This window comes from Chiloscyllium punctatum, chromosome 17, assembly GCF_047496795.1.
Source record: "Chiloscyllium punctatum isolate Juve2018m chromosome 17, sChiPun1.3, whole genome shotgun sequence".
Taxonomy (NCBI): domain Eukaryota; kingdom Metazoa; phylum Chordata; class Chondrichthyes; order Orectolobiformes; family Hemiscylliidae; genus Chiloscyllium; species Chiloscyllium punctatum.
The window spans coordinates 47,733,645-47,748,212 of NC_092755.1; the positions used below are offsets into that span (position 1 = coordinate 47,733,645).

Sequence of the window (14,568 nt, forward strand, 5' to 3'; positions counted from 1 at the left end):
TGCAGACATATTAAAGACAGTTTGTTCCCATGGGCTCAGCAAATGTGTTCAGACCGAGTCCTTTACAGTCTGTAGCCCTGGCAAACATCCAGCCTGTCACTCTGGCTGCACTTTTAAACCCAGATTCCACAAGCGAAAGGGCCACAGATTGATCCAACTCTCAGCTCAGAAACAGGAACTAACTCTTGCTGGAGATTCAGGCTAAACAATCAAGGCACTTGATTTTAATTAAAAAGCAAACAGTAGAAGGCTTACCTGGGAAATGGCGCCTGTGCGCAACTCTCCAATCAGCAGGTGAATGGAAACAGTGATAATCTCCTGGTGCCAAATAAATAACACAGTGGTAGAGATCATTGCCTTCCCTCGTCACCAGATGGTCCTGAAAACTGGTCTCATGTTTATCTGCAGGATTACAGCAAATTGTGGATTTGAATAGGATTCAGTTACTATTGATAACATTCACTTATGTATATCAGGTTCCATATTAATCCTCACTGGAATAATACTACAGCTCCGTGCCACATTGAGCTGCTTTGCAGAATCTCTCTGGAAACGTTAAGGGTCTTTTCAGACTGAAGTTTGGAAGGAGTGACCAGACTTCACTGTTTTACTCAGAAGCACTGTTCTGATGCTTGTATATCCCAACTGGATAGCTGGAAGGAAGGACTCAAGACCACCTCAAATCTCCAAAGATTTATCTCTAGTTCCCTTTTCACCCCTGCCGTATGATTGCCCTCAGAGACATCAGACTCCATAAGCTCACACCAGCTGGGTCCACCTACCATATAGAGTTATAGAGTCATAGAGATGTACAGCATGGAAACAGACCCTTCAGTCCAACTTGTCCATGCCGACCAGATATCCCAACCCAATCTAGTCCCACGTGCCAGCACCTGACCCACATCTCACTAAACCATTCCTATTCGTATACCCATTATGAAGCCTTCAACACCAGGGACCCAGGATCGATTCCAACCTCAGGGCAACGGTGTGTGGAGTTTGCACATTTTCGCAGTATCTGCGTGAGTTTCCTCCCACAGTTCAAAGATATGCAGGTCAGGTGAATTGGCCATGCTAAATTGCTCATAGTGTTAGGTACATTAATCAGAGGGAAATGGGACTGGGTGGGTTACTCGGAGGGTCAGCGTGGACTGGTTGGGCCAAAGGGCCTGTTTCCACACTGTAGGGAATCTAATCTAATCAAATCTGTAATTGTACCAGTCTCTACCAGCTCATTCCACCACCATCTGCATGAAAACATTGCCCCTTAGGTCCCTTTTAAATCTTTCCCCTCTCACTCTAAACCTATGCCCTCTAGTTCTGGACTCCCCCACCCTAGGGAAATAACCTTGCCTATTTACCCTATCCATGCCCCTCATAATTTTATAAACCTCCATAAGGTCACCCCTCAGCCTCTGACGCTCCAGGAAAACAGCCCCAGCCTGTTCAGGCACTCCCTGTAGCTCAAACCCTCTAATCCCTGGCAATACTCTTGTAATCTTTTCGGAACCCTTTCAAGTTTCACAACATCCTTCCTATAACGGAAATTTCCTGGCTTCTGATGCTTCACACCAACCTCTCCGCTCCCAAGAAGTGGTTGGATGAAGGAGTGCTGACAGGAAACCCCAAAACCTATACTGGCATACTGCTGCTTCAGTGATCCTGCACAAAACAGAGCCAATGCGGAGAACCCAGGAACATATGGCCAGAACAAGATTAATCAACTTTGATTTTGTTTACTTACCATAGCGATCTCCTGTACACCAATTCTGTCACCTACTACCCGACACACTGTCATTGACAGGTGACCATGTGGTGTTGGCAATTCAATTGAACCAAACCTAACAGTGCCTCCCTAAAGCTCCACACCCAGCTAAGAGCGACCTTTCCTCATTCCATTTTTCTACATAAGGGAGGCTGACACGCAGAGCTCCATTTAGACAAACGCTTTGCTCTGCATAGGGGCGGTATGATAGCTCACTGGTTAGCACTGCTGCCTCTCAGCGCTAGGGACCCAGGTTCGATTCCAGCCTCGGGCGACTACCTGTGTGGAGTTAGCACGTTCTCCCCGTGTCTGCATACATTTCCTCCAGGTGTACCGGTCCAAAGTTGTGCAGGTTAGGTGGATGGCAATGCCTACTTGCCCAGTTTCCAAGGACATGTATGTTAGGTGGGTTAGCCATGGGAAATATAGGGATAGGGTAAGGTGAGAGTGGGTCTAGGAGGGATGTTCTTTGGAAGGTCAGTGTGGAATTGATGGGCCAAATGGCCTACTTCCACACTGTAGGGATAAGAAAATACTGCATGGAGTATTAACTGAGGGCTTTGGAAACTGCCTGAAAACCAATCAACCTAAACTTGTGCTGGAAACATGAACTTACTGTCGCTAATCTCCAGGTTCTCTGACCAGGTCTGAGGGCCCAGGAAATTCTCCAATGAGTAAGTCACGCCCTTCACTTGTTCCACCTCACAATTCTTCACTCTCCCGAAATGCAAGATCTTTCCATCAGAAGGACTGATCTAGAGAATGGGAAGAAAGGGGAGAGTGATCATCAGTAGGTGATTTCCCCCACGCTGCGTGGTCAGTTATGAGATGTAGATCAGTTAAACCGGATAACGGGGCGACAATCACACTGGATGGAATAGCTGAGGCTGTAAAGACTATGGCTAATTATGGAGGTGATCCTGGCCTGGATCAAGTACACCCACCAGTGACTCTTCAACGTGGGGCTGTCAGTAAATATCAGGAAAAGCATCGGAATTCAGCGTGCTCCAGCTTTCTCCAAAATAGCAGCATGCCCCTTATACTCATTCCTTTACACTTCAAGTACTACGTCATGGTACTGGCATCCCTGGAAACGCTGCGATTTCAGTGAAACTTCTTCAAGCTGACATGTCAGTGCAGTAGCACACTCCCTGAGGTCTGGTGCTAACCCATCACTGCTACATCAACTCCATCTCTCTCCCCAGCATTAGCTGGAGCCTGTGCCAGCATTTTAGCTGTTTCTTTCTACAAGATGCTGCCACTTGCAGCATGTTCTCTTTCTATTTCAGTTTTCCACGATCTGCTGCATTTTCCTCTTGCCCCAATACATCAGGGTAGCTGCTCCATGCAATTGTCTCCTGATTTTCTGAAAATCCACACTGACACGAGACATACTAGGTTCTGAAGTGGTTTCTCATGGTAAACCAACGAGTTGAGAGGATCTTACAGTCTCAGGATAAGGGGCAAATTGATCTTACTGAGTATGGGAGGTCTGAGTTATAACGAAAGGCTGGAGAGGCATGGACCTTTTCCTCTTGAGTGTAGGAGGTTGAGAGGTGACCTTATAAAAGTTTATAAATTCATGAAGGGTATAGATAGGGTTTTCGGGAGGTGTATTTTTCTTAGGGTGGGGAATTTAAAGACGAGGGCCATATTCTTAAGGCAAGAGGAGAGAGATTTTAAAAAGACGCGAAGGGCAAATCTTTACACAAAGGGTGGGTTGTATGTGCAATGTACTTCCTAAGGAAGTGGTGAATGTGGGCACCATTACAAAAACAAGACACTTTGATAAATCCCTGCATAGTAAAGGTTTGTAAAAGATATGGGCCAGGAGCAGGCAGGTGGGGCGAGTTCAGTTTGGGATTATGGTCTGCATAGACTGGTTGAACCAAAAGGTCTATTTCTGTGCTCTATGACTGAGATGAGGAGAAATTTCTTCACTCAGAGGGTTGTGAAGAATCTCTGGATTTCTCGATGTCAAGGGGTATAGCTGCTCCATCGTTGAATACATCTAAGGCCAGGACAGAAACATATTTGATCTTTCAGGGAGTTGAGAGGTTTGAGGGGCAGACAGGAAAGTGGACTGGACCAGCCATGATCCTAGTAAATGACAAGAGAAGGTTCTCCTCCTGACCATATTAATCCTGCTCGTGCTCTGTTACATTTGAAGGGACTAGTCCTCTGACATTCTGCAGCTCAAAGTTACTTCAAAATGAAACCGCAGTTGCACAAAACTAAGAGTCTGCAATCTTTGCATTAACATGCAATGTGGTTACACATCAACTTGAATCGTTTGAAATGAGGTGCAAGACTCAAGATGCAAACAGCAGGATACCTATTTCCTGCAGGAATATACCTTGGCACTGCTAGCCCTCCAAAGGACACAGGTCACATTAACATTACATCGAAAACTTACTTTAGAGAAATAACAGGCTTCTGCAATCCAAAAATCACACGTGGACCAGTGCTGAATTATTCTCAAGACAATATAAACAGAATGGACAGATATTTAACAGAACAAGGACAAAGAGAGAGTTTGTTTTTAAACCAGAGTTTTTTTTTAGAAGCTGGGGCTAAATCTTCAGAATCATATTGCTATAGCCCAAAGATTAGCAAAGTTCTTACCACGCAGTGAGAGTCACTGACAGGACGCGCCTGTGGTTTGAGCTTTCTGCGGAAGAATTCGCTGAGATTTCGGTAATGCTGTAGATCTTCCACCGCTGCTTCCTTCATATTAACCCCAAATGTCCATATGTACAAATTATAGACAGGCTTACGCATCCAGGTAGGAAGCTCCACCTGATTCAGTCTACCCCATGCACGGGATAGTAACCGTGTGGGAATAGTTTTATACAGGCCAACCTGCAAGACAGTCAGAAGAACAGGTAAACACTCAACACTAGCAGAGTTCAGAAGGAAGCAACAGGAACTGACTTTGTACTGTAAAACCCCATTGAATATTCCAAGGGGAAATAGTAGAAGGCTGTTTTCCAGGACAGGAGGCAAGGTCAGAAACACACATTTAACAGAACAGACCATCTGATGACCCACTAAAGGAATAAAACTGGATTTTAAAATTAAATTCCTTACAATATGGAAACAGGCCCTTCGGCCTAACAAGTCCACATCAACTCTCTAAGCAGTAACCCACCCAGACCCATTCCTCTAGCCCATATTTACCCCTGACTAATGCAGCTAACACTGTGGGCAATTTAGCACAGCCAATTCACTTATCATGCATATCTTTGGACTGTGGGAGGAAACCAGAGCACCCGGAGGAAACAGACACAGGGAGAATGTGCAGACTCTACACAGACAGTCACCAGAGGCTGGAATCGGACCAGTGACCCTGGCGTTGTGAGGCAGCAGTGCTAACTCATTGACCCACCATGTTGCTCATAACTTTATTCAAAAATGTACACAGACTTTCTTTAATTGCTGTGTCAATGAGGAAAATCTTCCAGCCATATCTCATCATGTTAAATGTGAGAAATAGTTTTTTAACAATGACAGCACAGGGATGTTTAAAATTAATTTAAACAAGTGAAGGTCAATTCAATCCAAACCTGTGAATATGTGTTTCACACTAATATGTTTGTAGGTGCATAAAGTTTCACACCTGCATTCTCCTGCCGACCTGGCTGGAGTAGTTTGCTGCTTGAGCGAAGATGTGGATCATGTGTTTAACTTAAAGACAAAACTGTAGCTGCTGGAAATCAAAACGATGTCCCAACTGCTGGAAACACTCAGCTTGGTGAGTTCCTGTATCTAAACAGACCATTAATACAACACAATGTTGGAGCAAATTACTGCAGATGCTGGAATCTGTACTGAAAACAAAAACTGCTGGAGACCATAGCAAGTCAGACAGCATCCATGGAGGGGGAGCTGGCTAACATCGAGAATAGATGACTCTTCATCAGATTAATTGTTTTCAATTAATACAGCACATTTGGAGCCCTTTGGCAAATCTGACTTTGAATGAGCAGCTGAAGTCTATAATATTACTTCAGAATTATAAAATCTTTACAGAGTGGAAAGAGGTCATTTGACCCATCAATTCTCCACCCACCCTCCAAAGAGTATCCAACACAGATCCAACTCCCATTTTAATCCCATAACCCCACATTTTCCATGGCTAACTCACTTAGTGCTCATCCCTAGGCACTATGGGCAACTTAGCATGGCCAATCTACCTAACCTGCACAAAGAGTCATAGAAATGTACAGCATGTAAACAGAACCTTCAGTCCAACCCGTCCATGCCAACCAGATATCCCATCCCAATCTAGTCCCACTTGCCAGCACTTGGCCCATATCCCTCCAAACCCTTCCTATTCAGATACCCACCCAAATGTCTTTTAAATGTTGCAATTGTACCAGCCTCCACCACTTCCTCTGGCAGCTCATTCCATGTACACACCACCCTCTGTGTGAAAAAGTTGCCCCTCTCACTCCAAACCTATGCCCTCTAGTTCTGGACTCCCTGACCTCAGGGAAAAGACTTTGTCTATTCACCCTATCCATGCCCCTCATAATTTTGTAAACCTCTAGAAGGTCACCCCTCAGCCTCCAATGCTCCAGGGAAAACAGCCCTAGCCTATTGAACTTCTCAAATCCTCCAACCCTGGCAACATCCTTGTAAATCTTTTCTGAACTCTTTCAAATTTCACAACATCTTTCCAATAGGAAAGAGACCAGAATTGCACTTGATATTCCAACAGTGGCCTAACCAATGTCCTGTACAGCTGCAACATGACATCCCAACTCCTGTACTCAATACTCTGACCAATAAAGGAAAGCATACCAAACGCCTTCTTCACTATCCTATCTACCTGCGACTCCACATTCAAGGAGCTATGAACCTGCACTCCAAGGTCTCTTTGTTCAGCAACACTCCCCAGGACCTTACCATTAAGTGTATAAGTCCTGCTAAGATTTGCTTTCCCAAAATGCAGCACCTCATCTTTGGACTATGGGGAGGAAACCAGAGCACGCGGAGGAAATCCACACAGGTATTTGTGGGGGGGGAAAGAGAGAAAGGCTGCAAACCCCACACACAGAGTTGCCCGATGGTGGAATTGGATCAGAGGCCCTGTTGCTGTGAGCCACCTTGTTGGCTATCTTCCCAGATGTTAATTGATCCACTGTGTGCAGAATTTTGACAAAACTTCCTCAGTTATAAAAGCAACTTTACCATAACAAAACATCTCAAGGTGCTTTACAGAATTGAACAGCAGGCCATGCAGATATGATATGACAGCTGATCTAAAGGTGGTTAGTGTCAGGACGGTCTTGAAAGAGGAAAGAGGTAGAGCAGGGAATTAAACTTAGAGATAAAGTACATCACTGATGGCCGTATGAGTGATTGGAAGAGGCACTGACAAATTGATATGGAGAGCAGTGAAACATGAGAGAGACAGTGAGAGTCATGAGAGGGAGGAGTGAGAGATGGGGGACAAACCGGGGTAACAGTAAAGGACTGGGTTAAGATATTCTCTATGATTTCTTTCTGTATAGTTAATCAAGAGGACAATCCACCAGGCACACACAGGTACAGGGATGTTCCAACAAAGACTGCAGATAGGTTTTCACAAGCTGGACTCTGCTAACAGCCATGTTGGTACTGCACGGGGCCCAGACACCTAACTGGAAAGATTCAACGTGGAGGGCCGGGAAAGACAAGCATGCACTTGGGAAGTGACATTACATTTAATAAGCTTAGAGGGGGAAGGGCGGCTGGAGACCACTGTGCATGAAGTGCAGTGAGGATGGCTGACACTCCCAAAACCTAGGTCACCAGGATTAGACGCTGTGGGCACCCAAAAGGCTCATAAATCTGACAAACAAACACTCAAAACCTAACCATCTCTGTGCTGGTTATTTACATTCTGCACTCATCAGTTTGCCCCATTTGATATTTGCGGTCTACGTTTTCAATATTGTTGCCTCATTGGTGGATTCATTCTGAATCAGACTGTTAAACCGCATCAAAATAGGGCTTCATGCTATTGTGTGCTGGAGGAAGAGTGAAACTTCCAACAGCCCTGCCCCTATAAATGGCATGTTGCTGCCTCCTCTCCAACCTCAGTCCCATCCTCCTCCTCCTCAGCAAACAGTAGGTATCATGCTCTGCCTGAAAAATCCACCAGTGTCAAGTTTCTGCATCAGTATGTCAGTGAGTGTCCTACTGTGGGATCAACCTGGGAACCAGCCCATAAACAGGCCGTGCCTAAACAGTTAGAAATGCAATAGCTGTCGCTGTATCTGCACTAAGTGCTACAGAAGGCTCATTAAGCTAAATGACAGTCAAAAGGAATCCTTCAGACGATCTCTTGCAGATGCAATTGCTGAGATGATAATTTATCTGTTTGTAATAGACCTGCTTGCAGCTGCATCTTCCCATTACACAGCATCAGAACATAATCCCAAACAAGGAACAGTCACGCAAGTGCCAGCAACTACTCCCCACCACATCAGTGTAATCCAAAGTACATTTACCCACTCCGTCAAATCCATTTACACTCTTTCTAATAAAACCAATCGAAAACTTACAGTTTTGACCTCAACCTCTAATGCCAGAAGTGAACTGAAAAACTCTCAACTCAGTTTTCTCTAATTTGCCAACATTCAATTTCTAAACATTGCCCCCTGATCACAATCTAAGCTCCTATCGCCATCCAAATTATTTGCTATTGTAAACAGCATCAGATTGTCCAAAATCGGCACTGGAATCAATGGAGATTAGTGCCTTGATTGGGACTGAGTATCATGCTTTATTCATTAAAGAGCCTTTATTTTAACGGATGTGTTTCTGGTTGAGTTTCGAGGTTTACACACAAACACCACAACATCAGCCACAATGTTCCAGATGGAATGAAGCTGGTGTACATCACAACCCATAGTGAACATGATAGGCATTTCAAGCAACTCAGAGTGAAACAGCATCAGGAATTGAGATGAAAACATGCAGTGTGAACCCGAAATGGAATAGATAAAACAGCTGGAGCAGAGCACCAGTGGCTGACACAGAAACATTAATAAGCTCAGACCATGATCCCGACATTTTATTAACACCCACGTGCTTTACTTCTGAAAGACTTGGGAGAAAGTGAGGACTGCAGATGCTGGAGATCAGAGCTGGAAAATGTGTTGCTGGAAAAGTGCAGCAGGTCAGGCAGCATCCAAGGAGCAGGAGAATAAGCCCTTCAGGAAGAAGGGCTTGTGCCCGAAACGTCGATTCTCCTGCTCCTTGGATGCTGCCTGACCTTCCTGAAAAACTTTAACAGAGTAAAGAAACTGTGCCACATACAGAGCAGGAAATCACAAGCACTTGTTGAGCATGTAGACACGTGACATGCGCCCATTCACTGAAGATTAAAGAACCAAAGAGTGAGGCCTGACACTTACACAGAGAACATGTAGAAATCCAAAATAATAGCATAAGGTTATTAGTTTCTAAAAACAATCAACCATTCCTTATAGGTCATCTCACCCCTGGACACGATCCTCCCCACACAGACTCCAACTGAATGAGAGTGCTTCCCTGAGAAAATCAAATTCAGAGTGGGACAGGGCTTTGTTTTTTTTTTAAAACCAGCATTACTAATCCCTCAGGGAAAATAACACTCAGACAGTGTTTTCCTCATTAAGGAAGGAGGAAACTAACGGGGAAATGTTTAAACCAAGTCCCAAATCTTTGACTTTGAATTATTTGTAATGTAACAGATGATAAGGTCCGAAAGCGCTTCTCAGCAGTGCAGTCAGATGATACTGCTGCTGAGGAGTCACAGGGAGATACCGATAAAAGCTTGGTCAGAAAGGCGAGTTTTAAACAGGGTCTTAAAGATGGACAGCTGTCCAACGGGGGCATGTTTGAGTACTTTGTCATCGTATGGTGAAGGAAATTTCAGAAACAGACCTTCAGTATTGAAAATATTTGAAAATCAAATGCTCCCGTGATATATCGTGAGTAATAAAGTTGGTCAATACTGAAGGTCTGTTTCCAAACTTTTCTTCTTCACGATATGATTGAATTAGTGACTGCTACCCAGGGAATTGCACATTAGATTATCTGCCTCAAATTCTTAGCCTTCCACTTTCTGACACTGTGCGGGGTTTGCTGTGTTCTTCCAGCCTGCTGCCTGTCTATTGTGGATTCCAGCAGCTGCAGTGTGTTTTGTCCCTGCAACACAAACATTAACATTTGCGGATCTTCCACATAGACCACTAAAACTATGGCAAGCCTTGCTTCAAGTCATGGAAATAGATGGAAACCAACAGTCTGTTTAGAATTCTAGTGAAGCTTTATGCTCTTTAGTACTGACAGTGGGAACTGAACGCCTGAGCTGAGCCAAGAATGCGACACTGGCCCACAGTCAGTCAGTCATACCTGCACAATACAACAGTTCAGTACTGCACTTCCCAGCTCTTTTATGAAGAGAAAATGGTCCGATCATTTATCTAAACCTAGCCACCACTCCAAGCCAATGGTTTCACTTGCTTTGTTTTGGCATTTAACGCATATGTGACCATCAATTTACGAGCAGAAACAAACTGAATAATGGTCCTTAATAGGCAAAACATTTGCCCCAAGAGATTAGCAATGCTGTTATTAGCTAATATAAAAGGAAGCCCTGCCTCACTCTTTCAGCCTGTATTTCTAAGGGGAGCACTCAGATGAATATGGACAGGATGGCTCCCACACACAGCCTCCATGTCAACCAGGGACTGCTGTCCAGGAATTGGCCAACTTACTGGGAATGGTGCTGTCATTTTAATTGTTGCTTGAACTGTCACACCACCCTTCAATGGCCGCTCGAAAAATGCACTTGCTGAATATCAATCCAGGTTTAAGTCCCACCCAGTTACAAATTCCCAAAATTGGCAACAGATCTGTACAAAGTTAGTCTAAGTGAACGATGGTAACCATAAACAATAAATTACATTTATATAGGGTCTGTAACAGGTTCCCTGCACTTCACAGAAACACATTTGGACAATCACTGGCACTGAGTCACACATAGGGAGATTAGGACAGAAGTCAGTGGTACCAAACGAGGAAGAAAAGATGGGAGAGGTTTGAGGGAATTTCAAAATCAGCTTATGATACAGTTATCAACAGTGGAGTGTCAAGGAATTGAATAAAGCTGGGGTTTGGGGGGAATGCAGAACACACACAGACAGACAGACACAGACACACACAGACAGACAGACACAGACACACACAGACAGACAGACACAGACACACACACACAGACACTTTGCGTAAGCATATTTTAAAATGCTGCTACCTAAGTATCAACAATGTGCCACATAACATCAGTCAATATTTAGTTTTAAATTCCACTTCATCTTAAACGGGAGAATACACTGCAAATTAAACACTAAAACTCTGAATGTTGGGATTCACACACTCCCATATCACGAACCCAAAACCCAGAAATTCCACACACTTACCCTGCTTGTTGGTCGCCATCCTACTTTAGTAAGAGGCTTAAGGACACTAAATGGCAGGAAGAAATACAGAAAAGACAGAGGCCAGGTACGGAGCTTGAGGGCAGGCTTGGACATACAGCTCAGCTGACCTAGCCTGCGGCGCAAAGCCAACTGGGGAAAATGTAACCTGTGGAATTATACATATACAGCTGGTCAGGCAACGAAACAGCCCCTTAACATTACACCCCTAAACATCGCCTCAAAACCACTCTGCTCAGAGCTTGATGTTAGCTGGCCTGAACGGTTAGAGACATACACATTACTTGGTTATTTCCCAAATTTTCTTTAAGATCCTCTCATCCCCATCAGATTTCTAAAAGGGGACCCATATTTGGGCAATTTTGTAAAAATGAAAGTGTGTGTGTCAGGGTCAAGAATGACAACCAAATTTTACTTCTATTTAAAAACGATCAGAATTTAGAGACCTCGTTTATCCAGTCCCACTATTCAAAACCCTCGAGGAGGACAAACAATGTGTACATTGGCATTACGGTCAGACTGCAGCACTGATATCATGAAAAGGGCTCTCAGTTTTTGGTTTAATGTCCATTTCATTTAAAGCTTCCTAAATTTCTGTCGTACAGTCAATAGAACAGTTGTAACTTGGTATAGCTCGTTCCTCTCGCTGCATTCACTTGCACTGCTCCCTACCAATATTGTGAATTGAAGTCTCAAAGGCAGGTCCTAAGAATGGGGTTCCAAGGGTTTCGGCTCATCACACCCCCTCGATGCTGCTCAGGTGATAGAGACCTTTAAAAAAACGTCAATCTGAAGAGATTGCGAGGACTTTGGGGAGAAGTGCATAGCCTCAAACAGCTGATTGTGAGAGCAAACTGACTTCGGAGTCTCAAGTGGAAATGACCTGGCAGTCAATATCACTGCCAACACACACTGGCATTACACTCTGCAGGACAGGAGACCTAGTGTGCTCTACATTGGTTAAGATCACTGTTACACTGTGTCCAGCTTTGGGCACATATTACTATGAGGAATGATAACAAGACCTTACACAGACAGAGCAGTAAAAAACTGCCCTAGAATGGGCCCACGTGAGGAGATGCTTTAATTTTTTAAGGGAGATACCAGGAAAGTTGGGATACCGTTCAGTAAGAGATGTCCACTCAGAGAAGATGGCTCTGAAGTGACTGACAGCAAATTGGGGGGGGAAAAAAAAAGACTTCCTCTGCTTGTTAAGCAAAATAAATACAAGATTAGCAAAAGAATTGAAAGGCTAGAAAAAGATTTTGAATAAACTCAAGAAAGTGGGACAAAGTATTTGGAAGCATGATAAAGGGCAGGGGAATGGGGCAGGAGGATCAGGGAACAGACCTCTGCAACGGGTCAGAACAGTATGATGGACTGAACTCTCTCTCCCTGACAGAAACATCCAGTGACTGGCACACAAACTAAGGGCTGCTTTCGTAACAGAGTCCAGCCATCTTTGAGAAACCATTGTTAACAAAAATCTGCTCTCATCAAAAGTGACCAAGGACTTAATTTGAATAAATTAATAAGGTTGGCTAATCTGAAGAGACAAACTCTTGGAGTTTGAAACTGGCGAAGAGATGGAAGGACAGTAAGTTCTGTTGGCACTGACCCTCCCTACAGTTTCCTTGTGAGGACCATCACCTGGTGATCGAGATGGCTGCTTCAGGCTCACTTTGGAACCGGAAGCTTGAAATTGAGGAAAACTCTCATTAGCGGAACAGGGAAGAGTGACGGGGCCTACATCACATGGGAGAATTCACCCCATTTAAGTTATCGAGCCTTACTGAGCTGCAGCACCAAACAAGACAACCTGGTGGCTTGCCAGTGAGCTCAGACAGAATGTCAGCAAGTGTGTTCAACTGTGGGAGGCAGTGCCAGGGAACCCAGCACAGGATTGTCACGGAAGTAAAAGCAAGGTTCTTCGGACGCTCGCACTCTGAATTCAGGCAGGTCTGGAGACAGACCTGAGCCACAGACGACCTGACCCAGACCCGCTGAGTTTCTCCAGCTGTTCTTACTTGCTGGGTTCTTGTCTGTCAGGGATATTAAAATGTCACAGAACCAAGGTGGAACAGAGAAGGACAAGATAGAACCACAATCTTAGCTGATGGCAGAACAGGCTTGAGGACTTGAATAGCTGACCCCTAGTCTCATGTTACTAAGCCAGCAAAGTTCTGAAAAGTCATATTGGGAGTCGGAACACAGACGCCACCAGGTCGGAGTTTCTCCAGCACTTCATCTGTATTTCAGGCTTTGCTCTTGCCTAACATCCATTTTCACAGATCTTCCCACAGATATTTTTGGAAGCAGGAATCCTGGTGCAGATTTCCTCTCGCATGCCTAGGGAGGCTGAGGCTAATCATAAAAGGCAGAGGGTGCCGAAAGAAAGAGGCGCGTAATCCCCCTAAGGCCATCTCGGGCACGAGAAGCAAAGCTTGTGGATTGCAGTGGAATGTGAATACTGGACGAACAACAAAGGCTTCACAGTACTCAGTGATGAAACAGAACATGTTAAGTCAAGTGTGTCCCCTTTGAGTTATAACAAATAACACACTGTGCCCATAGAGGAATGAGTACTGGTTAATTAATTTGGAAGAAACTGTGGAACAAATCGGCACCAAGGCGGCAGACAAGTCGTGCAATGCACTGGTAATCACAAAGAGGATTAACCACAGTACAGCACTGCCCTCCTCTTGTGGTCAATGATCTGCCGGCTATAATGCCTGGCATACTTTGTCAGGGGCAGAGGAGGAAGGTGAGCTAAACTATGCCAGCTTGCCCTCAGCTCCAGTTATGATACTTGTGAACTGGTGGCACAGGTAAAGCCAAAGAGCACACTTCAGAATCTCTCACCAACAGCTGTTACTTGAAGAGATGCAGTTTGCAACAACCACAGAATGTGACACCAATGAAAGGTGTGCCTTCAGAACTGAACTGCACTAGATGAACAAAGATTCCGCCCCGCGAGGGACAGCAAGGGGAGAAAATTGATGAGCAGTTTTATTGAGGCACTACAGCTCAGTTTGAAGCAGGATGAATAAAAACTCAGGGCACAGCTGGGTGAGAGATTAAGGCATGGGGCCCCAGGGCAACGGAGAGATGGAAAGCCAATCGCACAATTTTTTGACCTGTTTAATGTCAAATTTGTCCCAGTTATTTGCTTTTGAATTTTAACAGAATTTTAAAAATCTACCGTCTTTAGTGTCAGTTTAACATCAAGCCCTACTTGGAGACAAGAATGACTTTGTCAAGGCAAATCAACAGACTCATCAATAATCACATTTACTGTGTCCCAGATACACTGAACACAATCACAAC

At 44.5% G+C, this 14,568-nt stretch overlaps 1 protein-coding gene across 8 annotated transcripts in view; it reads right to left on the bottom strand.

Annotated features, from left to right (window-relative positions):
- Positions 1 to 14,568, bottom strand: part of pisd (phosphatidylserine decarboxylase) — a 101,627-nt gene that overhangs the window by 8,461 nt on the left and 78,598 nt on the right. For 5 of the 8 annotated variants that reach the window (XM_072587078.1, XM_072587077.1, XM_072587083.1 and 2 more), the window contains 4 exons: positions 11,224 to 11,389; positions 4,391 to 4,627; positions 2,382 to 2,520; positions 256 to 402 (listed from right to left, as the gene is read on the bottom strand). In XM_072587078.1, the coding sequence (XP_072443179.1) occupies positions 256 to 402; positions 2,382 to 2,520; positions 4,391 to 4,627; positions 11,224 to 11,389 (689 nt within the window). Of the gene's footprint in view, positions 1 to 255; positions 403 to 2,381; positions 2,521 to 4,390; positions 4,628 to 11,223; positions 11,390 to 14,568 lie in introns of those variants that run through there. The other 3 variants (XM_072587081.1, XM_072587079.1, XM_072587082.1) reach the window with 1 other exon arrangement.